Source organism: Prionailurus bengalensis, chromosome E1 (genome assembly GCF_016509475.1).
Source record: "Prionailurus bengalensis isolate Pbe53 chromosome E1, Fcat_Pben_1.1_paternal_pri, whole genome shotgun sequence".
Lineage (NCBI taxonomy): Eukaryota > Metazoa > Chordata > Mammalia > Carnivora > Felidae > Prionailurus > Prionailurus bengalensis.
Genome location: NC_057347.1, coordinates 26,970,340 through 26,994,369, shown reverse-complemented (window position 1 = coordinate 26,994,369; position 24,030 = coordinate 26,970,340). Strand labels below are relative to the sequence as shown.

Sequence of the window (24,030 nt, the reverse complement as noted above, 5' to 3'; positions counted from 1 at the left end):
ATAGATCTTTAGTTACAGTAGCCACATTTCAGGTACTTAATAGCTGTATGTGGTTAGCAGCTCCCATGTTGGACAGTGCAGATCTAGAACATTTTCATCATTGCAGAATGTTCTGTTGGACAGCACTGTATTAAATTCTTTTCAAACTGCTTTTGTGTTTTTCCTATTAACTCCATATAGGAAAAACCTGCTATAGGGGACATTTAAAATTTCTCACAGGGAATATGGTGTGATTATTAACTTTCATACTAAGTAGCTGTCCCCCTATTTCTCAGCTACTAGAAGACATTGAATTGTTCTGTAGGGATTAAAGTGTAAGTCCATTTATTGAACTGATTACTAGATTAATTAGTATACTTAATTGAGCGTTTTGTGGGGGGCTTATTCAACATAACTTTTTAAACTGAGGTATAATTGTCATAGTATTTTTAATTGCTTAAATATTTTTCAGTTCTATCATTCTCAGAGGTGTATGTATCCTTAATTTCAGTTATTTGTCTCTTTAAGGTCTCTTTTATTTTCTGGGATCCATTGTTAACTTTAGTCAGGACCCAGATGTGCACTTTAAGTATATTCAGGCAGCTTGCAAGACTGGGCAGATCAAAGAAGTAGAAAGAATCTGCAGAGAAAGCAACTGCTATGATCCTGAGCGAGTCAAGAATTTTCTCAAGGTAAGTGGTTTTGAGTAATGCACCTTCTGGTTGGATTCACAATCAACAGTTCTACGTGGGTTTCATCATAGTTTGAAAATATCTTTTTTTCCCTAAACGGGGAAATTTTTAACATTCTTGTATTTTGTGCTCAATTATTTCTTCCAAATGTGATACTCTGTGGTTTCCTCTGAAATAGGGAGGGAAATTGGTAAATAATACCTAAAAATGACGAGCTCTTAAAAAAGAAAAAAAGAATGACCATCTCTTTAAAAGAAGAAAAAAAATAGCACTATGTCAAAGGAATTTCCTTTCTTTTATTTCAGTTTTGAAAAGTGGTTGGAGATTCTCCATGTCATTTTAGAATTTCATGTATGCTCCTTTTGAAGATTAAGATCAGCTTGCCCTCAGTGTCCTTTTCAGGAGCCTCTATTATATACAAAGCATTCTGTTATCTGAGAAACATCAGTTTACTTCTTATCAAATTAGCTTTTCTCTAGAAACTGAGTGTTAATTATATATAGTTCATTAAACTGAAGGTAAGATCAAACAGAAAAAACCCTCACTCCATGGCACTAGTTATAGAGAAGTAAAAACTGCCTGTGTTGGTGTGAAGAGTAATGGTTAAAAGATCTTTAGCTCTTTAAAACATACTTAAGGGCACCTGAATTTGTTTAATGTTTACTTAACTTTATTTATACCCACTAGTTCCATTGTGAAAAAAATAAAACTTCAGAATTGGCATTTGTCGATAAAAATCAGGTAGACTATGGAACACTCAGATTACCCCTTTAAAATATATGTATTTATATATTTCGTATTTGAATTATATGGAATGATTCCAGAAACTGTGTATAAAATTCTTAAGTATTTTGTGCCTTTTGGAAGCATTTTACCTTGAAACTAAAACCAAAATGTTTATTTTGTAATTCAGTAAAAAACATAGGCTTTTCCTATTCCTACACTGTTATTTTGGATAATCTATAGTTTTATTAACTGCTCCTTTGAAGAATCACTACTGGGTTCTAGATTAAATAGCTAAACTCTTAGAGGTTTTCGTGTAATGTAGTAGTTAAAATGTAGAAGTTGCCCCATAGTTTAGATTAAAAGATAAACACTCCCCCAGAGTATAACTTTATAATATCTTGGCCATCATGAGTATTCTGAGTAGCCTGGCCAGTCTGATGTATTTGAATCCATGTCTTTCTGGTGTCAAAAAGCCCTCCAAAGGAGAAGTATTTGATACTTCATGCTTGACTAGAGTATCCATGACAATAGTTCACTTCCTCCTTTGAGTATTGGCACTGTTTCCTTTTTTTAAAAATACTACCAGACTCTTACACTATCTTTTTTATTGTTAGGAAGCTCTTGACTGTTAAGCTTCAGTTGTCATTTCTTTAGAATTGTGTTTTGTATTTTTGAGTCGTTTATGTTGCAAAACGAGACTAAATTAACTTTTTCACTTAATTATCTTAAACTTAAAAAAAAAAAAAGATCTTCTGGATTCTAGCATGGTGCAGTCATAGGTTGCTTAGCCCCCTTGAGATGTAATGAGAGAGGACTCCCCTTCCATACATCACACTATGAATAGGTGCAGATCTGGTAGAGTAGGGAAATGGATATGGATTTTGGGCTTTTAAACTAGTCAGACCTGGTTCAAATTCTATTTCTGTTATTGGCTATTATTCAGTATCTGTCTGTTATCTCAGGCAAATTAACTAGTATGCCTTAGTCTTGGTTTCTCCAACCAGAAGCTGTGTTGATCAAGTCAAGTACCTTGTATGCCATAGGTGTTCAAGTGGTAACTCTTGTTAATATACTGTATTGGTGGGCCTGAAAATAAGGTAGAATCAGCCTACATATGCTCTCTTTCTATCAGGCAGGTTTTCTTTTTGGTTTTAAGTTATTCCTGACTTTGTGAAGGAATTTTAATTCCAGCCTAAGTTAGATGTAAACCTCGTGTCTTATCTTCAGTCTGAGATGGAAGCTCAGTACTAAGATGCTACTGTTGTTTTCAACCTTTCATCTCAGTGGTAACAATGAACATACTAGGCCCTTTACTCACTTTACTTATTGACCTGTATAGCGTAGCTACAATGCTGCATCTCATCATCACTGTCATTAAACTTCAGTTTGGAGGTGTTAGCTATATGAGAATTGGTGGTATAAGTAAACTGTAGTAAGAAAAGTAATCTTGAACATTGAAGTGCCATTTACATGTTAGCCACCAGGAATACAGAGATTGGTAGATTATGACTTCTCTTTAAAGTAGCTTGTGAGCCAGGATGAAATGATATCATTAGCATCATCTGACTCACGCATTAACCCTGTGGAACTGTGGCTGTCTGTAGAAAGCATGGAACTGTTCTTCAGACCCATGATGTGCTTCCTGCTGCCTTTGATCTTATTTTTTATCCTTTTTCTTTTCTGGTTGTACTTAAACCATACTTGCCTGCTTGTTATTCCTGCACCTCTCTGCCTCTCCTGCCTCAGGACCTTTGCTTGTGCCCTTTCTACTTTTTTTTTTCCCTTCAAATCTTTTACCTTCGTTCAGATTTCTGATGAAATGTCATGAGAACGGATGATGTCTCAGCTTACCCTTCTTAGAATAAAACCTATCCCTATTCCATCCTCCCCTCCCCCATATCCTGCTTTATTTTTCTTTAGAACATTTAACACTATAAGACATTGTTTTTCCCCCACTAGAACATAAGTTCCTTGAGGGAATGCTGCAGTGCATAAGAACAGTGTCTGGTATGGAGGTACTCAGTAAATATTAGTTAAGTGAATAACTTAATGTTTAAGAAAACCTCTGAATGTGTTTATATAATTTCAGTTTTGATCTTAAAATCTTTAACCATAATTGCTAATGGGTAGTCTTTTATTTTAGTAAATAATTAAAAATATTAATAGCATCACTGTCATGTATGAAATCATACATGATAGGATAAAAGGATATCCTATCATGGATACGATTAAGGATAAAAAGGGTAAAAGGATAAAAAGGATAAAAAATAAGATTGCAAATTTAGGCAATCAAAAAAATACTAGTTTTTATCTACTTTTTCAATCTTAAATTGTCTTTGCCAGCAGAAATTTTAAACACTCATGCATGAGAATAGAACATCTAAGTAATCTTACATACTTCCAAGTGTATTTCCTAAGTGGTAAAATAAAGTCTATAATACTTTATGTGGTTATTAAAGAGAGTAAAGAGGACTAGTGTGTTGATCCACTTTTTGATGTTCATTTAGTAGGAAAAACTTGGCCAACTGAAATCGGTTGGATAGGTAGATCCAGCATTTTGTCTAGAAATGATTCTAGCAGCTATTAGTAGAGAGTTTCCATGGTGCTAAATAAATAACAACACATGCTTTAGACTTTCCTTAATGTGAAAAATCTGCAGCTGGACTTCCACTTCAGATTTACAGCCATTTTGATTTTTTTATTCCAGGATTTCTCCTGACTCCTAGATTTAGTTTGGTGTTACACTCTAATCACTTCATAGGCTAATTTTCAGTTACTTGTAATTGGATGAGTGATGTGTGCTAAACTTAGGAACCATTTTTTTGTAACATTGCAAATGTTCTTAGTGGCTATCCATTGGGGAAAGTCCTATCCTGCTTAGTTCTCCTTGCTTAGTAGACTGTCATAGAGGAATCATTTATTGAGGAATGTTTTACTTTGTATAAATGAATTCCTGATGGAAACTGTTGTTTTTTGTGCTGTACCTTATGTCTGTGGAATGTAACAGGACATGTATCAGGTAAATGCCCAGTGTAGGTCTTATCTACCTGTCTGTAACATCTGTGTAAATCTGTAAGTAGGATTATAGCTTGGTATTTGTAATGGTAAAAGCAACTGATAATTTAAAGATGTCTTTTCTTTATGTGCTTTTTTCTTTTTTTAACCTTTTTCTTATCACAGCAGCATGTGGTATATTCGTGGCTGTCACCATTATGCTGCTCCTTGTAGGCTTTATCGTAATAGTGTTAGGGGCTAGCCATATAGATTGGAATTTGGGAGGGATAAAAAATCATTAGTTTGCAATAACTATGAGCCATTTTTGCCATTTTGACAATGTGACTGTAATTCTTAAATCAACACTCAATTCAGTTGAAATGTTACTGTTAAAGTCCCCAGTGTGATGGTTTTCTATCCTGAATGCCACTGGTGGCTCACAAATCTTAATTTGTTACTTTTTTTTGGTAAATGGTACATGTGGAAAGGACCTTTATGTGAGCCTCTCCCACCAGTGTAGAATAGATTCCCCTATTTTACATAGATTCGAAAGCTCACAGAAGGAGACAATTACGGCTTTTTTTTGTTGTTCTTTTTTCAGGAAGCGAAGCTAACAGATCAGTTACCACTTATCATTGTGTGTGATCGGTTTGACTTTGTTCATGATTTGGTGCTCTATTTATATAGAAATAATCTTCAAAAGTATATAGAGATATACGTACAGAAGGTAAGTAATACTTAAAAGTACCATATTGTAGATTGTACTTCTCACACTATGGAAATCTTCATATCTTTCTGAAACTCTGTACATAATGGGAGTGGTCTGCTACAGTGGCTTTCAACTTTTTTTTTTCCCCTTCAGAAAAAGGGGAATCCTTATTTAGATTAGAATTTTGCATTCAGGTATAAGTATGTAAACCAGAACAAACTGCTGTAGATGAAAAGTTGGGTGACACCTACACACAACTTACTTGGTGACCTAACCCCTGAGGTGTTTGTGTGGAAGCCGTAGACTTTGAAAGCACAGTAAAACCATCTTAAATACTGATCTTAGAAACTTTACCTTCTAACTCCAGAAATCGAAAGGCAGTTCTGCTGTAATGGAGGCCTTTAAATTAGTCTTCCGTACACATTCTGTGACTGTAGCTTCTTTGGACTTATTTAATTTGTGTGGAGTGATGCTGAGGTAATTATTTAACCAAGCCACACTTCCTGCTAACTTTTCCTGTCTACTTGCAAATTTAAACTCTCGGTTTATTACTGAATTTTAAAACTGAGCTAAAAAAGGGAAATGAGTTTAATTTTTTTAAAACTTCTTTATGCTTTCTTTGCTTATTAAAGATAACGACATTTTTTTTTTAACCATAGGTGAATCCGAGTCGACTTCCTGTGGTTATTGGAGGATTGCTTGATGTTGATTGCTCTGAAGATGTCATTAAAAATTTGATTCTTGTTGTAAGAGGTCAATTCTCTACTGATGAGCTTGTAGCTGAGGTTGAAAAAAGAAACAGGTGTGGTACCATTTTGACCTATATAACTGGGATAAATCAGTCTCTCTTAGCTTGGTAATGGATAAAAATACAACCTGTCATTTGCCTAAAAGCTGTTTAATAAAATGTGGATCATGATTCCCTGGAGACATCTAATTTAGAAGTGATAAGTTAGCTGTAGGTGCTGAAAGAAATCTGTTTTCTAAAACATTACAGCTTTGTCATATAGACATTATTTGCATGTTTTTAATTACAGCTGTGTGATTTGACTGTTTTTAATGTAAACTATGTAAAAGCCTCTTTTTACTTAGTTACAGTACCACTATTTTAGTAACTGATTGTTCTCTGATTAATTTTTCTCAAGTATAATGAGAGAAAAGGGTCCCTGCATAACTCTGGGGTTAAACTGATTTTTAATTTGAACCTTAATGTGATAATATGAATTCTAATTTCCAGTAGAGGAAATTTCTAAAATTTTTTTCTAAAAATTTATTGTACCATGAAGTCTTTTTTTTTTTAGCTGGGACATTTTGATGAACTAGTATGTTTAGAAAGTGTGGATAGAGTAAATGAGATTGGCGGGTTGGTATAATAGTGGGAAATTACTCTGGCTTTGAAAGATAACGAGAAACCCTATGGGATTTAATTTTAACCGGGGTTGGTATAGGTGTCCTAATAATGGTATTCATAGAATTCGTATTTGAATATTACAAACATAGAAAAATTCTGTACTTGGGGCGCCTGGGTGGCGCAGTCGGTTGGGCGTCCGACTTCAGCCGGGTCACGGTCTCGCGGTCCGGGAGTTCGAGCCCCGCGTCGGGCTCTGGGCTGATGGCTCGGGGCCTGGAGCCTGTTTCGGATTCTGTGTCTCCCTCTCTCTCTGCCCTTCCCCCGTTCATGCTCTGTCTCTCTCTGTCCCAAAAATAAATAAACGTTGAAAAAAAAATTTTAAATAAAAAAAAAAAAGAAAAGAAAAATTCTGTACTTAAGTACAATGCAGATCTAGAATACTGATTTTAAAAGCTTGAGCCTAATTTGAACTGATTATAGTTCATAACAATTTAATATTTAGAAGGAGGTTTCAGTTGACTCTTAAATCTTAATACTTGAAAACAATCTTGTTTGTTGTGTATTCTAAGCCAATAGCCAGATAGTTACAGCTAGACAATTTGGTCTTTAAGTTACAAGTTATATTGTGATAAACTAGATTCACACCTGAGACACTAGTCTAAATGTGCCTTAACTAATCTATATTCTTTCGATTGCCATGGCATATCTGCTTGGATTGCATGTGTTTATAGGATCTTGAATTTTTGCCTTAATACAAAAGTTGTGTCTTTACCCTAATGGGAGTATATTCAAAATAACTACATGAATTTGGTAGCCAAAATATGGCCTACTGTTTTTCCTCTGGGTGCTTATAATACTTAACCATGGTCAAAAGAGTGTTAGTCATCAGGACCATTGAAACATAAGCTACAGTGTAGTGAAACCATGATACTTGGTGGAGTGATCATATGACTGGCAGTATTATTAAACCTAGAGTTTCTTTTTTCTTTTCTTTTCTTTTTTTTTTTTTTTTAAACCTAGAGTTTCTAATGCTACCAGATTTTTTTCCCATTGTGTATTTAGGGTACTGACCCCTGTGGCTATAGGTAATGTCTGTTAATTGTGTTAAAATTGTAAGAAACGTTAGGTAATCTGGCCTTTTTTCTCATACCACATACTCTTCTTCCAAATATCTAGATATTTTGTCCAGTATAAAAAAGAACAACATGAATCTGTGAATCTCTTCTTTCTATATTCTATCTAGATAATGTGGCAGATAGGTCTAGGAGACTCTAAGGCTATCTTCTGTGTAATGGGCAAATCATTTAATCATCTCTGAATCTTAATTTCCCAGTTGGTAATGGAATTTTTGAGAATTCAAAATCATTTATGGGAAAACATTATATACCATATAAGGTATTTCTGTATTTAGCATGTCAAGAGTTGTGTGTGTTTTGTTTTGTTTTTTTATAATACAGCATGTGTGGTTTTGTGTGTGTGTGTGTATGTGTGTGTTTTTTTTTTAATACTAGATTGAAACTGCTTCTGCCTTGGCTAGAGGCCAGAATTCATGAGGGCTGTGAGGAGCCTGCTACTCACAACGCATTAGCCAAAATCTACATAGACAGTAATAACAACCCAGAGAGATTTCTTCGTGAAAATCCTTATTATGACAGTCGTGTTGTTGGAAAGTATTGTGAGAAGAGAGATCCACATTTGGCTTGTGTTGCTTATGAACGTGGCCAGTGTGATCTGGAACTTATTAATGTGAGTACTAATAGCTGAATGTGTACAGAGAGAAGGCTGAGTTTTTTAAAACCTGTTGCATAATGTTAAATTAGTGAATTTTGAGTGTAACAGTGGCTTTAGGTAATACAGAGCATTTCTTGTAGATGAGTGCTTTTTTAAAAAACTTTATTTGACAATAATTGTGAATTTAAAGTGGCCAAAATAACAAATTAAGTCTATCTTCACTTATTAACATTTTAATCCAGTAGTTTTCTCACTGTGTTTCATACATTGTCTCATACATAAACACACATACACACCATACATATGTATATGTGCGCACATAGGAGAGTAAGTTGCATACCTCTTCAGTGTATAATCCTAAGAGTAAGGAATTCTGTTTCATAACCACACTGTAGATACCAACTTTAGTTATTTTGACACTGATAGAATACTTTAATACCTGTTTTAGTCTAGTTTTGTCATTGACCCAGTCAGTGACATTTTATAACATTTTTTTCCTTTTAGTATAGGATTACATATTGAATTTTAATAACAACTTGGTTGTGACTTATTCAGGTTTATATGTAAAAGTAATGGATTTTTTCACAATGAAACAATAAAAAGTGTGTATATAAAGGAAATAACCTTTAAAGTAGTCTATAAGAAGTCTTTACTTTTTACCTTGAAACTAACCTGTTAATATCTTACTTAGGTTTGCAATGAGAATTCCCTCTTCAAAAGTCTTTCCCGCTATTTGGTACGCCGAAAGGATCCAGAATTATGGGGTAGTGTGCTGCTGGAAAGTAATCCTTACAGGAGACCCCTTATTGACCAGGTAAAATTGGCAAATGTATTTAAGGTTCTTTTTTTTTAATGTTTATTTATTTTTTGAGAGAGAGTGCATGCAAGTGAGGGAAGGGGCAGAGAGAAGAGGGAGAGAGAAATCCCAAGCGTGTTCAACACTTGTCAGCAGAGTCTGATGAGGGGCTGGAACTTGCAAACTGTGAAATCATGACTTGAGCTGAAACCAAGAGTCAGGACACTTAACCAACTCAACCATCCAGGCACCCCTTAAGTCTCATCTTTTTAACTACAAATAAAACCTTTCCTGTCATCGTATACCCATATGTACTTAAATGGATCATATTTTACTATAAGAGAAGACTGTAAAAAAGAATGAAATAAAATTATACTAATACATATACACATGTTTATATATATATAAATTTACACACATTGTAAATTGAAAACATTTTTTAAAACCATGAAAAATTTTTTTAAAAAGTAAAAATTGAATGTTGTTATAATGGTTCTTAAATTCTCCTGGTTGAAGTATAAATATGGAAGAGAATAAATCAAAAGCTGTTAATTCTTCATTCCTCTCCTAGGAAGCATTTCTAAGGAAAACTCCCATGTTAGATACAAAGCTTCCTATTAAAGAATCTGGGAGCCATATAACTATCAAAACATGGAGGAATTAGTCTGCATTGCCACATCTATGTAGTCGAATCATATGTAGTCATTAAAGTGATAATGAGGAGTGGTTATTGTGGATAATGTTTTAATCAGGAAAAAAAAGATAGAAATTATGTAATTAGGGTGATTTTTTTCAGAAGAATGGGTATATGTGGATGATATGGGTATATGTGGATTTGTGTAGAAAACACCTTTGTGTGGTAAATGTAAAGGTATTTTTCCTATGCCAGATTATTCTCATTAGATAATGTCTTCATAACCACCCTGATTTTTAGTACTTAACTCTATATGTATTCTATAGGTTGTACAGACAGCCTTGTCTGAAACTCAGGACCCTGAAGAAGTGTCAGTAACTGTCAAGGCTTTTATGACTGCAGACCTTCCTAATGAACTCATTGAACTGCTGGAGAAAATTGTCCTTGATAACTCTGTATTCAGTGAACACAGGTATGCTATAAGAAGGGTCCATTGGCTCTTTATATTCAGTCTTTTTTTTTTTTTTTCTTTTTTTTAATGTATTTTGAGAGAGAGTGAGAGAAAGCGAGCAGGGGAGGGGCAGAGAGAGAGGGAGAGAGAGAATCCCAAGCAGGCTCTACACCATCAGTGTGGGGCATGAGGAGGAGCTTGAACTCGCTAATCATGAGGTCATGATCTGAGCCCAAACCAAGAGTCAGATGCTTAACCAGCTGAGCCACCTAGGCACCCCCCTCTTATATTCAGTCTTTAATTGTGGCTTTTCAGTTTTGAGAAGGAACAAAAAGAAAAAGACTAGAGAATGTTGTCTGAATTATTACTCTTCTCATACACTCCTCATCCTGCCATTGAGACAAAAAAAACCTCTTCATAGCTGTAGTGTTTATTCTTCATGACTAATAAGCTTTTGAAATAATACATCCAAAAATTTTTTTTTTCCTTAAAAGGAATTTGCAAAACCTCCTCATCCTCACTGCAATCAAGGCTGACCGTACACGTGTTATGGAGTATATTAACCGCCTGGATAATTATGATGCCCCAGATATTGCCAATATCGCAATCTGCAATGAGTTGTTTGAAGAAGCATTTGCCATTTTCCGGAAATTTGATGTCAATACTTCAGCAGTGCAGGTAGGTCTTCAGATTGCCTAAGTTGATTTACTGAAGGTACTGCCTTCTCTTGATTATTGTATGCTATACAGGCCTGTTAGGCCTGGCATAATTGATGGTTTGGGCAGTAGAAAAAACAATAAAATCCTAACCATTTACATGTAATTGCTGTGTGGCCAGATTCATTCTACTGTAACCCTAATTCAGAAATTGGTTGCCTAGGTCTTGATTGAACATATTGGAAACTTGGACCGGGCATATGAGTTTGCTGAACGCTGCAATGAACCAGCGGTCTGGAGTCAGCTTGCAAAAGCCCAGTTGCAGAAAGGAATGGTGAAAGAAGCCATTGATTCTTACATCAAAGCGGATGATCCTTCATCCTACATGGAAGTTGTTCAGGCTGCCAACACCAGTGGTATGACTTCTTTTATGTGTTTGTGACCTCAGAAAATGTACTGAAGCTATGATTAGCCCTAAGCATTAGGACATCAGTCTGTTCTGAATTTATATAGGAGTTAGATATTGCACGGTTACTTGTGAAGACATTTAGCACTCCATCTTAGTCCACATACAGAAAGGCTGCATTTTGTGAACTTACAAAGGTCCATAGGGAAGATTAAAATTCTCATAAAATTCTGATCGAGTTCTAATCTTACAACTTCAAGGAAAAGGATAATTAATAAAGGGGGAATTCAGCTGTTCATTTGGTCAGTGATAATACAGAAACGGAACAGGAATTTTGCCATTTTAGATGCATTTCATTGTTTAGATTTGTTATTTTCTATATTGGTTCCTTAAAAAGGAAATTAACAATAATTTTCATTTACTTGAGTGAAAAATATTAGGATATTAGTGTTTGGATTTATTTTCTTCTTTATACCTAGGAAACTGGGAAGAACTAGTGAAGTACTTGCAGATGGCCCGTAAGAAGGCTCGTGAATCCTATGTGGAGACAGAATTGATATTTGCACTGGCTAAAACGAACCGCCTTGCAGAGTTGGAAGAGTTCATCAATGGGCCAAATAATGCTCATATCCAACAAGTGGGTTTCCTGTTCAGATTTTTTCAAAGTGTAGAAGTCAACTGTTAAGCAACTTTTTATTAGTAGGATCAACCCATCACAACTGATGATTCCAAAGGAAATACAGTGTTTATCAGTATTAAATTGAATTGTGACTTTGGAATGAGGATTGAGTTTAGGCCTACCAAAAATGGATTGTGTTTATTTGCGTTTGTTTGTTTCAGGTTGGTGATCGTTGTTATGATGAAAAAATGTATGATGCTGCTAAATTACTGTACAACAATGTCTCCAATTTTGGACGCTTGGCATCTACCCTCGTTCACCTGGGTGAATATCAGGCAGCTGTTGATGGAGCTAGGAAAGCTAATAGTACTCGAACATGGAAAGAGGTAATCTCAATACCAGTTTGAATGAAGAATTCAGATGTTTAGAAATCTCTTTAAACTGATTAATTGAATTAACCAGCCATGTTTACATTTGAGTTTATGTAGTTGAAATTTTTGTTATAGGTCTGCTTCGCCTGTGTAGATGGCAAGGAATTCCGTCTAGCTCAAATGTGTGGGCTTCATATTGTAGTACATGCAGATGAATTGGAGGAACTTATCAACTACTATCAGGTAATGAACAAGAGTCTTTTATTAGTTGAGATCTATTGCCACAGATAGTCTTAAACTTTAATTGCGTATTTCCCTTATTCAGGACCGAGGATACTTTGAAGAACTGATAACCATGTTGGAAGCAGCACTGGGACTTGAGCGAGCTCATATGGGAATGTTTACCGAATTAGCTATTCTATATTCTAAATTTAAGCCACAGAAAATGAGGGAGCATCTGGAGCTGTTCTGGTCCAGAGTGAATATTCCTAAGGTAATCAGCCTTTTAACATTGTGAGGTGGCTCTGTAGCTATAACTGAAACTTCAATGGGTTGCCTGGGTGGCTCAGTCGATTAAGCGTCCCAACTCTTCGTTTCGGCTCATGTCATGATCTCATGGTTTTGTGCGTTTAGGCCCACTTCAGGCTCTGCACTGAAAGTGTGGAGCTTGCTTAGGATTCTCTCTCCCTTTCTCTACCCCTCACCCATTTGCAACATGTGCACATGTGTGCATGCTCTCTCTTTCTCTCAAATAAACTTTCCTTCCTCTGTTTTTTTCTTTTTCTTTTCTTTTTTAAGCTTTAGCTAGAATTACAGACCCATATCTAAAGCAATTAAATCTCTCTTACATAGGTGCTTAGAGCTGCAGAACAAGCTCATCTCTGGGCAGAATTGGTGTTTTTGTATGACAAGTATGAAGAGTATGATAATGCCATAATTACTATGATGAACCATCCAACTGATGCATGGAAAGAAGGGCAGTTCAAAGATATTATTACCAAGGTGTGTATCTTCTTCAGAAGATACAAGCTTCAAAAGGAGCTCATTAGTAAATAACTCAACTTCTATGTGGACTTTTCCCACTTTAGGTTGCCAATGTGGAACTATACTACAGAGCAATACAGTTCTACCTAGAATTCAAGCCTCTGTTGTTAAATGATTTGCTGATGGTGCTGTCTCCACGGTTGGATCATACTCGTGCTGTCAATTATTTCAGCAAGGTAATTCTAAAAACTTCAAAACCTCGTAGTAGGGAGCTAAGACTTACATCGGTAACTGTTGTCTGTGGAACTTTAAGGATGTATTATGTTTGTAAAACACTCCTTATTTTAAAGGTTAAACAGCTACCACTGGTGAAACCATATTTGCGTTCAGTTCAAAACCACAACAACAAGTCTGTGAATGAATCACTGAACAACCTCTTTATTACCGAAGAAGATTATCAGGTAAAACTTTTAGTTCTTGCATATATTCTCAAAATTCAGGTTATAATTGGGTTATTGGTATGTTTTCGAGTAAAACCCTTTATCCCTTAGGTTTGTAAACAGTAGGTACTTGTATGCCTCGGATCTAATTTAGTGGTGTTTTCAGGATCAATAAATCTGACTTTTAAGTGCAAAGTTTGCAGAATTTTGCTTAGATCTTGTGTTGGTTAATGCTTTAGAAAAAATGTTATGGTTACTTCATCCCTAAACATCTTGATTGTAGGCAAGGTTCAAAGAGTTTTGGATTTTTTTAACTAGTCTGTAAAACTGATTTGGTATTAAGTGTATTTATTCACTGCTTTTCTTGCCCTGTAGCATATTAGTATCTGTCTTTTAATAAACTTGCCTTTGTGAAGAATTTTGCAAAAACAAAATTACAGTTAAGGTTAAGCTAGTTGCCTTTTTTCTTTCTCTTATTACCAACAAATGATGGGTTCAGATCCCATGCTTAGCTATATGACAAACTACCATGTCACATTGTATCAGAAGTTTCTCTGAAGCATAAAATCTTATCCTCCAAATTACAAATCCTGCCATTTTCGTAACTATTCAAAGTTTTGATACTGAAAACCTTGGAGAAAATTACAGAAGTTTTGTAGTACCTTTGAAGATTTTTGTTATACAGTCAGATTGAAGAACCTTGATACTTGTTCAGCTTACAACTTTCTGGTTTGATGCTTGAATCTAGGCTGTCATATTACAATGCTCATTGATCAAGTTGTATTCTATACATACACATCATACAGCATATCGATCACATCATATACAGTCAGTCATATACAGTAATGACTCCTTGATCAAGAATCATGGAATAAATTTTAAACTAAAATGAAACTGATTTGGCATTGGATGGCTTTTTTTTTTTTTTCTTTTTTTTAAGGCTCTGCGAACATCTATAGATGCTTATGACAACTTTGACAATATCTCACTTGCTCAGCGTTTGGAAAAACATGAACTCATTGAGTTCAGAAGAATTGCTGCTTATCTCTTCAAAGGCAACAACCGCTGGAAACAGAGTGTAGAGCTGTGCAAGAAAGACAGTCTGTACAAGGTGGGAATGTTGGTGGGGGCCGGCCTATTAAGTCAAGTACTAGATGACCTGTTGTAACCCTATAATGGTGTATTAGAAGTGATTACAGGGGCACCTGGGAGGCCCAGTTGGTTAAGTCTCCGACTCATGGTTTCAGTTTAGGTGATGTTCTGACTGAGTTTGAGCCCTGTGTCCAGCTGTGAGCAGAGCCTGCTTGGGATTCTGTCTCTCTCTCTCCCTCTCTTTCTGCCCCTCTCACACTCGCTTGTACTTGCTCTCTGTCAAAGTAAATAAATTTAGAAGAAATTAAAAGAGAAGTGATTATGGTCTATACAAGTATTAGTCTTGCAAATGTGAGAATTGTCTTTAAGCCCCCATTTGAGGGAGGTGGTAATTAAGTCAATTTCTTGATTCTAGTGGTCATCTTATGTTCTGTCAAGCCACTCTCTGTTTAAAAAAAGATTGTTCACCCTATTTTTTTCTTTTCTTTCAACAAATCTTCAATTTAGATGATATAACTGGGATCCTCCACCCCCCATTGTATAATTGGTTTGCCATTTCAGCATATTTGAGTTTAATGTTTCACCATCATCCTTTCCTTTGAATAGGATGCAATGCAGTATGCCTCTGAATCTAAAGATACTGAATTGGCTGAAGAACTCCTACAGTGGTTTTTGCAGGAAGAAAAAAGAGAGTGCTTTGGAGCTTGTCTTTTTACCTGTTATGATCTTTTAAGGCCAGATGTTGTCCTTGAAACTGCATGGAGGCACAATATCATGGATTTTGCCATGCCCTATTTCATCCAGGTCATGAAGGAATACTTGACAAAGGTAATGGCGCCTCTGTGTGTATTCAGAACTACTTACCTTGAGGATATATAAAATTACACATGCAGGTCTATTTTTTTCAAATTTTTTTTGTCTAGTGGAAGTAAGTCAATTTGATTGTCATAAAATATTCTCCAGAAATTTTTGATGTCTGACAAGTGACATTGAATGGAAAAGGGAACTCAAACATGTCAGTATGTTTACCCTCCATGTATTTCTGAGGGTGAATAGTATTACTTCTATATTGTATGTTTGTTTTTTTTTAACATCTGATAAAAAAAAATTTTTTTTTCCTGAAAATAACATCTTCCTCAAATCCGTTCTTGTGACTTAGATGTCCGTAACTTAGTTGTATAGATTCCCTTTTTTTGGTTGCTTCTTGACTTTAATATGTATGCCTGTTTCTTTTTGGGAAGCAAAATCTTTATTCTTAACATCCTGTTAATTTTCTCAATATTTTGATAGTTTAACCCCTAATTTAAAAAAATCATAGGAGTTTAACATATTACCTAAAAGTGCATTAAACAAGCTGTGGTTATAATCATTTTATTAAATTCACTCCTCTTAGTGTCCCTTTTTGATACCATAATATTTTTTACTCACTAGATCCTCAACAGTTACTAGCTCTTTACTGTAGAACATTAAAAAAAAAAAATGGTCCTAAAGGATCCATTTGTCAAAGCAAAAACATGGTTATTAAATTTGGAGTTTCCCATCTGATCTCTTCAGCATGCCGGAGTAAAGGGGGAAAAACAAAGTACCACTAACGGCCCCCAGTATGAATATTTCTTTAGGCTACCATCTAGTAGATACCATTGTGTCCAGTTATAATTTTTTAAGAATTAACATTTTTGGTATAAAAACTGCTTGAAATCCAGTGTAAGAAAACAGTTGCCTTATATTAGCTATAGATGAGAATAGCTTCTTTTTGTATGCATAATGCCAACTTATGAGACCTGGCTCTAAGCTGCTGTTAACCGAAATGCTGTAAGTTTTACTAGTGATTATGCTGCTTTCTTTCACACTGACTCTAGCACAAATTCTTCTGCAATAAGCTCTGAAGTTTAAAAAAAAGTTCTAAATTTTGCTTCCAGTATGCCCTTTATTTTCACTTTTCTCATGCCTTTTTTAGTGGTTAGATGTTTCTCCCCTAAACCTTTGTTGCTGATTCTACCTTTTTATGCTCAATATGGAATTTGATTTTTTTCTAAGCTGCACCTTCTGAATTCCTTTGCAGGTTGATGCAATAAAGGAAAAGGTGAAAGTTGATTCTTTTCCATCTTTAAGTCTGGAGGACTAAGTCTAAGGAATTTGCATGATTTTTTTCCTTCCTTTTCTACGCTGCTGCTGCTTTTTCCCCCCAATAAATTTTCACTAAAGCCTCTGCAAGTCCCTTGAAACATAACTATAATAGAGCTGTAGGACATTAGTAGATGTTTGCTACTAATCGGCTAATAGGCTTTAGGAAGGGCAGGAGGCTAATCAGTAGTTGGTTCACAGTCTCTCTTAAATGTATTATTAAAAACTGAGCATGGTGAGTTTCCATATTAATTTCCAAAGTTTCAGGAAATTTCTCTTCCCTGTCAGGGTATCTGGACCATAATAGGATTTTCTTAATACTCTAAATAAATTTAAGCAGCCTCTGGTTTTATTTTGTGAGCTTGCCTGACAGTTGTTGAATTTATATATGTATATATATGCCCTAAAAGGCTTTTGGTTTTTTTTTTTTTTTGGTATTGAAGGACTGTGATCCAGTTTCTGATCTCTTGATTCTTACTAATTTTTTGCTGAAAGTAGATACAAGAGATACTAGCTGCTTCCGAAGAGACTTTCCTCATGTTTCTTCAGGTGTCCAGTTCTTATGGTGCTAGTCCGTTTTCAAGAGGAAACAAAACTTTTTTAATCACGAGAGTAGCTTGCTGTAATTGTTGCTAAGCAACACGGAATATTTCTGTATTTAATGAAGCAATATTAACTTCTTCCTGTAATAAGGGACACCTCTGAAGATACCTAAAATTTGCTTTCATTCATCTGTTGGCTTGTCCAAGGTCAAATTTAGGCACCTCTTGGTTGCTGCTTCCTTCATTGGCTTGTCTCCATCCCAATATAAATGAAACAAACTTAACGTCCGTTATCAAATTGTTGTAGTAAAAGGGTGGGAAGGTAAAGGAGAGTTGAAACAAATTTAAAAGATTTTGGGTGGGGGACAATGCCTTGAAATTATGTTGAACCAAACTGGAATCACCATTGGAACTTAGGGCAAACCTGAGTAAAATGCATTGTGTGTGAGGCCCTTCAGCAGCTAGTAAGCAAGGCAGTTAGAAAGCGTGTGTGTGAAAAACAGGTAATTGAACTGCAGTGTTATGCATTGTTTTAAATCAAGCATGTACAACAGTCATTGCAATTACATCATACTACTTTTGAAACTCTTAAAGCATTGCTGTGGGCTGTGTGTGTTTCTTGAGAGCCTGTATAGCAACAGTCATCTTCAGATCTCACTTCTTGCTTCAGTACTTTTGCCTTTTTTTCATGCACACATACACCAGAATAACTGACTGCATGTTAACTTTTCCTCTGCAGCATATTGCAGTCTTTGTGGAAAAGCCTTTTACATTATAGTGAATTTTTAATAGTACAGATGGAACTGATCTCAGTGACACGCTTTACCTGTAATTTTTCTTTTTATCCCTGTAATTTTTCTTTTTATCCAAGGATCAGAAACTTTTGTTACAGCTCTTAACAAAAGCTTGTGTTCATAAAAGCCTTCTCTGCTTTTCTTTTTTGAGCAGTCTAAATTGTGTCAGTGGAAACAAAAATTGGATGTTGCTGTGCCAGAGGCTGTCCCGTATTATAGAAAAATAAAAATTTTTTGCTTAGTTTGATGCTATTCCTTCAGAGGTCTTTTTTTCTTTTTTTGCCCTCTGCCCAACCTGCCTATGTGCATGCATGGGCATTGTGATACTGCTAGCTCTTCTTCGAAGTCTTTGGTATACTTCTGTAACAGGACTTCTTTCTTCAACATCTGACTCAACTTCACCTCTGACATTTAGGTTTAAACATGTGTTCACTTTAGATTCTTGTCCTTGAAAGTCTGGAAACGTATTTTGCAGTGGTGGGGTTTTTTGCTGTTTCATTTTTCTTCTAATAACTTGGAAGTTAAGCACACTCATCCATGTATTTTTTGGTATAACCTCTTTAGCTCACTCTTGGATACAGTTATTAGCAAAACCCCTTGATGGCACAGACTGTGCTTTTAATATTTAAGTAATAATATTTAAGTTTGAATGTCAAACATTGGGTATCTCTCATGGAACTTCTCCATAGTAGTTTTTACTTTGATATTGGGCTACTCTGTAACACATGAACTATTTTAGTCTATAAAAATAGGAAAACTGTAAACAAAAGCAAACCAACCCATCTTCCTAGTGTAGAAAAACTAAATTTTATCTGAAGGTATCTAGAGTCTACCTCAGCTTACATTTCTCAAATTATTCCCTAATAAACTAGAATGCATTAGACTTACATTCTATTAGATATATGTAATATTTAATATGGGACAATTAAAATATGTATAAAATACTGTCCTAACCTTAATAACCTATGTGAAGACTCAAACATACTTTTAAATACTTTCAAAGAGAAAGGAAGGCTGTTTTAACCTTTTTAGGACCCAGTCTTTATAGTTTTTCACTGACGTCTGCATGTCTTTTTTTGTGACTGATTTTTCACTATTTACCTTTTTGAGGAACATGCCGTGAACATTCATTAAAAGATTTTCCTGTATTCTGCCTCTCATTTTGACGCACTCTGAAAACCACTAGGAATAGATCATGTCAGAATTTGAAGTTTTAGTTTTACTTCTAGTATAATGATAGACCAACTAATAATAAGACTTTCACTGAGATACCAACTTTTTAAAAGTAGTTTAAAAGATAGAGTTTAAAAGGCAGGTAGAAGTTGTATAGCAGATATCCCCTAAGCCCATTGTCCTAACATCCTTTCTTCCCAATTCTTCACAGAATTATAGTACCAGATCATGTTAGTCCTATAACAAATTTTGCAGAATATCTTATTCAACCATCATTATATAGACAAGGAAGTTTGAGGGTCAGTACAGTGGTTTGCCAGGGTCACATAACTAGTTTATGGAAGGACCTGTGTATTCCAGCTCCTTTTTTTTCACTTTTTTTTTTTTTTTAAACATTTGGACTCCTACTATATTAGTTCTGTCTGATACTATCCACTTTTATTTAGAGTAGTTAGCATGTAGTAGCCATTTACTTCTTTGGCTTCATTAAAAACAAAACAAATTCTTCCTCAAAGATGTGGCAAAAATTAGGCATTCCTACTACTATTTCTACTTCTTAGAAAATAGAGCATTAAAACATGCAGCCTGTCTTTATCTAAAAAGATGGAATATGGAGCCACTTTGTGTCTTAAATTTCAGTCTGCACCTATAACAATTATCAGCAGAAGCTGTGCACAATTGGCAAAAGATAGCTTATTCTAAATGAGTACTTGTCCAGTCATTAACTCATTTCACTTTTTTGAATATCATTTCCTTTGGGGAGGGAAGTCTTGTCTGGTTATGAGTTCATTATTATTACCTTTAATAAAGTTTAAACTTCATTTGAAAAAGTGGTTCCTTCTTGTTATCTCCCTCCCTCAGGCTGGCTGCATCCTAGCATGCCCAGTTTTAGCCTGGCGTGAGCTTTTATGGCATTTATAAATCCCTCCTTCCTGAGGGTTTATAATGACAGTGCTAAAAATCACCTTGACTGAACTATGAACATTGCCATTGAATTTGAGGGGGCCTGAGAATATTCTTTCTAGTCTGTTTTATTTTGACAAAATTCAACATACTAAGGCTTTTCCACTTTCTGCCATAAACCTAGGTGTATAATATTTTTGAGGTGCTAAGTAACATTACCTGTTTTTCTCCAGGTGGATAAATTAGATGCTTCGGAATCACTGAGAAAAGAAGAAGAACAAGCTACAGAGACGCAACCCATCGTTTATGGTAATCTCTCTCTCTCTTTAAACCCACAGAAAAGTAGTAGACAAGTGTTTCATTCTTTAAGGATTCTACTTCAGAATAGAAATACAGTTAAGTGTCTAAAGTGCAAAAAGCTCACGGAGTTCAGGAATAATTCTACCATCTTTTTCTGAAAACAGTCTTAAAGCAGACACTGTTATTATTCACTTAAGGTAGTCTTAAATGCAAAGATAATCTTAAAAAATAGTCACTTAAGATCATAACCTAAATTTTCCTCTTGCCTGCTCACTGATTGATTACATATTCATAAATTAGAAGTATTGATGAATTCAGTTTTCAGAAATGCAGAAGCTAAGAAAACATGCCAAGGCTGTCTTTATGGTGCTTTACAGACAGTGTATCTTCTCTGTAAGTTCTAACTGGGGCAGAAAACGAGGTAGTTTCCATTTGAGAACTTTCCAGAGAGATAGGATCTTGAAACTCTCAGTGAATATATAGGGCAATTTAATTTCTTCTATGTGCAAGTAGTTCAGACTTGTACTCTTGGTGAGCAGATACATTTGAACAATGGATTAAAAGGGTATATATTATGTCGCTGTAATCAGGTGTTTTTTGGAGGAAGGCATAAAATTGTGACCATTATATCTCAGCCTGCTAAAGGAAATGATAATAGACAAACATATTAGGACATTGTCTCCTTTTAATTACTTACTTACTTACTTACTTACTTATTTACTTTTTAAAGTAGGCTTTACACCCAGTGTGGAGCCCAGCACCGGGCTTGAACTCACAATCAAGGCCTGAGCTAAGATCAACAGACACTTAACTGACTGAGCCACCCAGGTGCCCCCCCCCCCCATCTCCTTTTTATTGTAGATAAAAAAGACTTTGGGAATTTGGAGGACTGCATAGTTTTGATAAAGTTGGAGAAGATAAACTTAAAAGTAGATTAAAGATGATTAAAGTAGGTTAAAAGATGGGAGCAAGATGTTTGACATATTTCAGATAGGGAACAGTAGGAACAAAAATAGGGTGGGGGTAATATTTTGGGAGCACCTATTGAATTTGGCTTGCCTTCAGGGTGTTTAAATGGAGACTCCTTCTAGGCAGTTGAAAATTTCAGTATCAAAGTTAAAAAGTGATTTTTATAAACTGCTGGTTTCCAAAAAGAATTTGCTCACAAAACAAATTCTGGTTGTTCACAAAAAAGAGAGACTTGAGGTCACCTGTCTGAGAGAAACTTTGCACTAGGTTTACATTCTAGTGGGAGATTAAGATTACTTCTTTTGCAAGGGAGTGGATAGAGGTGTTACATTGTTTTTTTCCTTTTAAATAAACCAGGTTTCTCTACAGGTCATTTTCTGTATGTGATCAACTACTATTTGTAGTTGAGTGTTGGGGTGCCTGGCTGGTTCAGTCAGGGTAGAGCATGCACCTCTTGATCTCGGGGTCATGAGTTTGAGCCCTACCATTGTGGGTGGAGTTTACTTAAAAATTTTTTCAGTTTATTTCTTTATTTTGAGAGAGAGTGTGTTTCCAAGTGGGGGAGAGACAGAATCCCAAGCAGGCTTTGCACTGTTAGTGCAGGGCCTGATTGCAGGGCTTGAACACACAGACCATAAGATCTGAGCCAAAGTTGGACACTTAACTGACAGAGCTACCCAGGCGCCCCTGAAAATTTTTTTTAATGAAGTACGAGTGCTAATACAGTATTTGAAACAGATTTATGTTCTGATGTATTCATACGTAAGCATATTTGAATGTGTCTTGTTTTTGTTTTTCTCTTAACTAGTACTAGATTCTTTCCTAGATATCCATTAGATTGCCATTTCATTTCATTACCATTTATATTGTTTAAATCAGAAATTTAAATCTAATTTTAAAAGTTTATTTGTGTTAAAACCACATCATTAAAAAGTTAAGCTTTCCTGTGCTTATTTCACCAAACATGTGTGAGTACCATGTGGTGATAAGTGTATTGGCAGATGTCTTGCCCATTCATGTCAAGCATGCCTGTGCATATTGTTTTAAATAAAATGAGGTAACATAATTACTGTCACTGTTCTGCCCTCTGCCCTGAATTGTTTGGCTTTTTAGGCAGAACCCTTCTTAGGGTGGGTGTGATGCCAAAATTGTGACAGTCAAAAGTACCACCACAAAACTCATTCTAAGTTTTGATTATGTTCTTAGAGTAGGGGAGATTAGAGTATGATAGTCTACACTGCTAACAATTTGTCCCACCTCCTGCCCCTCCACCCCCTACCCTTTCTTGTTTTTCTTCTTTAGGTCAGCCCCAGTTGATGCTGACAGCAGGACCCAGTGTTGCAGTCCCTCCCCAGGCACCTTTTGGCTATGGTTATACTGCACCACCCTATGGGCAGCCACAGCCTGGCTTTGGGTACAGCATGTGAGACAGAAAGCTGATCCTGTAGTCGCCTATTTTCGTACTGAAACATCGTCTCTACCCGCTTCTCAGTTTATAATGGGAAAACAGGCACATGTTCTTGTAACCTTTATTTCATGAAGGACTACTTTTTGTTTCTAACTATAAACTCGGATCACCTGTGTTAAAAGCTTATTTCACATTCCGCATCATTTTAGAATTTATTTTCAAAGGGGAATAGTTTCAATGTTTATTCAGTTGGGCTTTTTTTCTTCCCCCTCATTCTTTGAAGAACTGCTTAATACTCAATCTGTTGTGAAGAACCTGATTTGCACTCTGTAGTGTTTAAAGAAAAAAAAACTCTAATATTGAATCTCTTAAATTTAGTGTATGTAAACAGCTTATGATATGTATTGTCTAAAATGCATTTAAATCTCTTACTCAAAAGCTACAGCAAAAGTATTGGTATGTGACCATGTAAGACTGTCAATGCCAACAAAGACAACACTAATCAGCACATCCTACATTGGATAGCAGTGCTCTCCAAATTATTTGAAAAATGCATTACAGACAAATTGCCTGACTTTTAAATGAGCATAAAAGGCCCTCTAACCTATGCAGGTTTCCTCATTACGCATATAGAAAATGCTAGTGTGTTTTTGCTCACTTCATATGTAACAGGTGCCCTTACGTTGTGCTGTATCCTGTGCTTTTTCTGTGGGACCATTCCATTCAGGAACAAAGAGCACCATGATTCCAATCTGTGTGTATTTACTAACCCTTCCCTGAGGTTTGTGTATGTTGGATATTGTGGTGTTTTAGATCACTGAGTGTACAGAAGAGAGAATTCAAACAAGATATTGCTGTTCTTCAGTTTTGTTTGTGGAATTTGAAATTACTCAAATTTAAAATAAATTACTGGACTGTGGAAATAACGTAGAATGGCAGTTTTAATTAAATACCTTTCAAATTTTAACCAAAGAACTGTGGTTGTGGTAGTTTTATATTGGGTATTGAGGCGGTACAGGGAGGTGTGAGTGCAAAAGCAGAATGAGGATTGGGATAGGGAAATACACAGCATTACATCATGTACATTCCTGTGGTTAACAAGGTACATGCAGCGCTCTGAAGAGCACTGTAGTAGGCCACATTTTGACTGTCTCCCATCATTTTAACCAAGTGGCACTTCAGGGTT

The 24,030-nt window shown here is 35.6% G+C and overlaps 1 protein-coding gene across 4 annotated transcripts in view; it reads left to right on the top strand.

The window, feature by feature from the left end:
- CLTC (clathrin heavy chain) overlaps positions 1-23,816 on the top strand; it is a 65,931-nt gene extending 42,115 nt beyond the window's left edge. For 2 of the 4 annotated variants that reach the window (XM_043583889.1, XM_043583888.1), the window contains 20 exons: positions 508-671; positions 4,993-5,118; positions 5,760-5,902; positions 7,963-8,197; positions 8,874-8,996; positions 9,939-10,084; positions 10,558-10,741; positions 10,943-11,135; positions 11,605-11,762; positions 11,966-12,130; positions 12,251-12,358; positions 12,441-12,608; positions 12,968-13,117; positions 13,204-13,335; positions 13,450-13,560; positions 14,480-14,650; positions 15,238-15,459; positions 16,694-16,714; positions 20,401-20,476; positions 22,739-23,816. In XM_043583889.1, the coding sequence (XP_043439824.1) occupies positions 508-671; positions 4,993-5,118; positions 5,760-5,902; positions 7,963-8,197; positions 8,874-8,996; positions 9,939-10,084; positions 10,558-10,741; positions 10,943-11,135; positions 11,605-11,762; positions 11,966-12,130; positions 12,251-12,358; positions 12,441-12,608; positions 12,968-13,117; positions 13,204-13,335; positions 13,450-13,560; positions 14,480-14,650; positions 15,238-15,459; positions 16,694-16,714; positions 20,401-20,476; positions 22,739-22,863 (2,921 nt within the window). In that variant the 3' untranslated portion in view covers positions 22,864-23,816. The remainder of the gene's footprint in view (positions 1-507; positions 672-4,992; positions 5,119-5,759; positions 5,903-7,962; positions 8,198-8,873; positions 8,997-9,938; positions 10,085-10,557; positions 10,742-10,942; positions 11,136-11,604; positions 11,763-11,965; positions 12,131-12,250; positions 12,359-12,440; positions 12,609-12,967; positions 13,118-13,203; positions 13,336-13,449; positions 13,561-14,479; positions 14,651-15,237; positions 15,460-16,693; positions 16,715-20,400; positions 20,477-22,738) is intronic. The other 2 variants (XM_043583892.1, XM_043583891.1) reach the window with 1 other exon arrangement.
- The last annotated feature ends 214 nt before the right edge of the window (positions 23,817-24,030 follow it).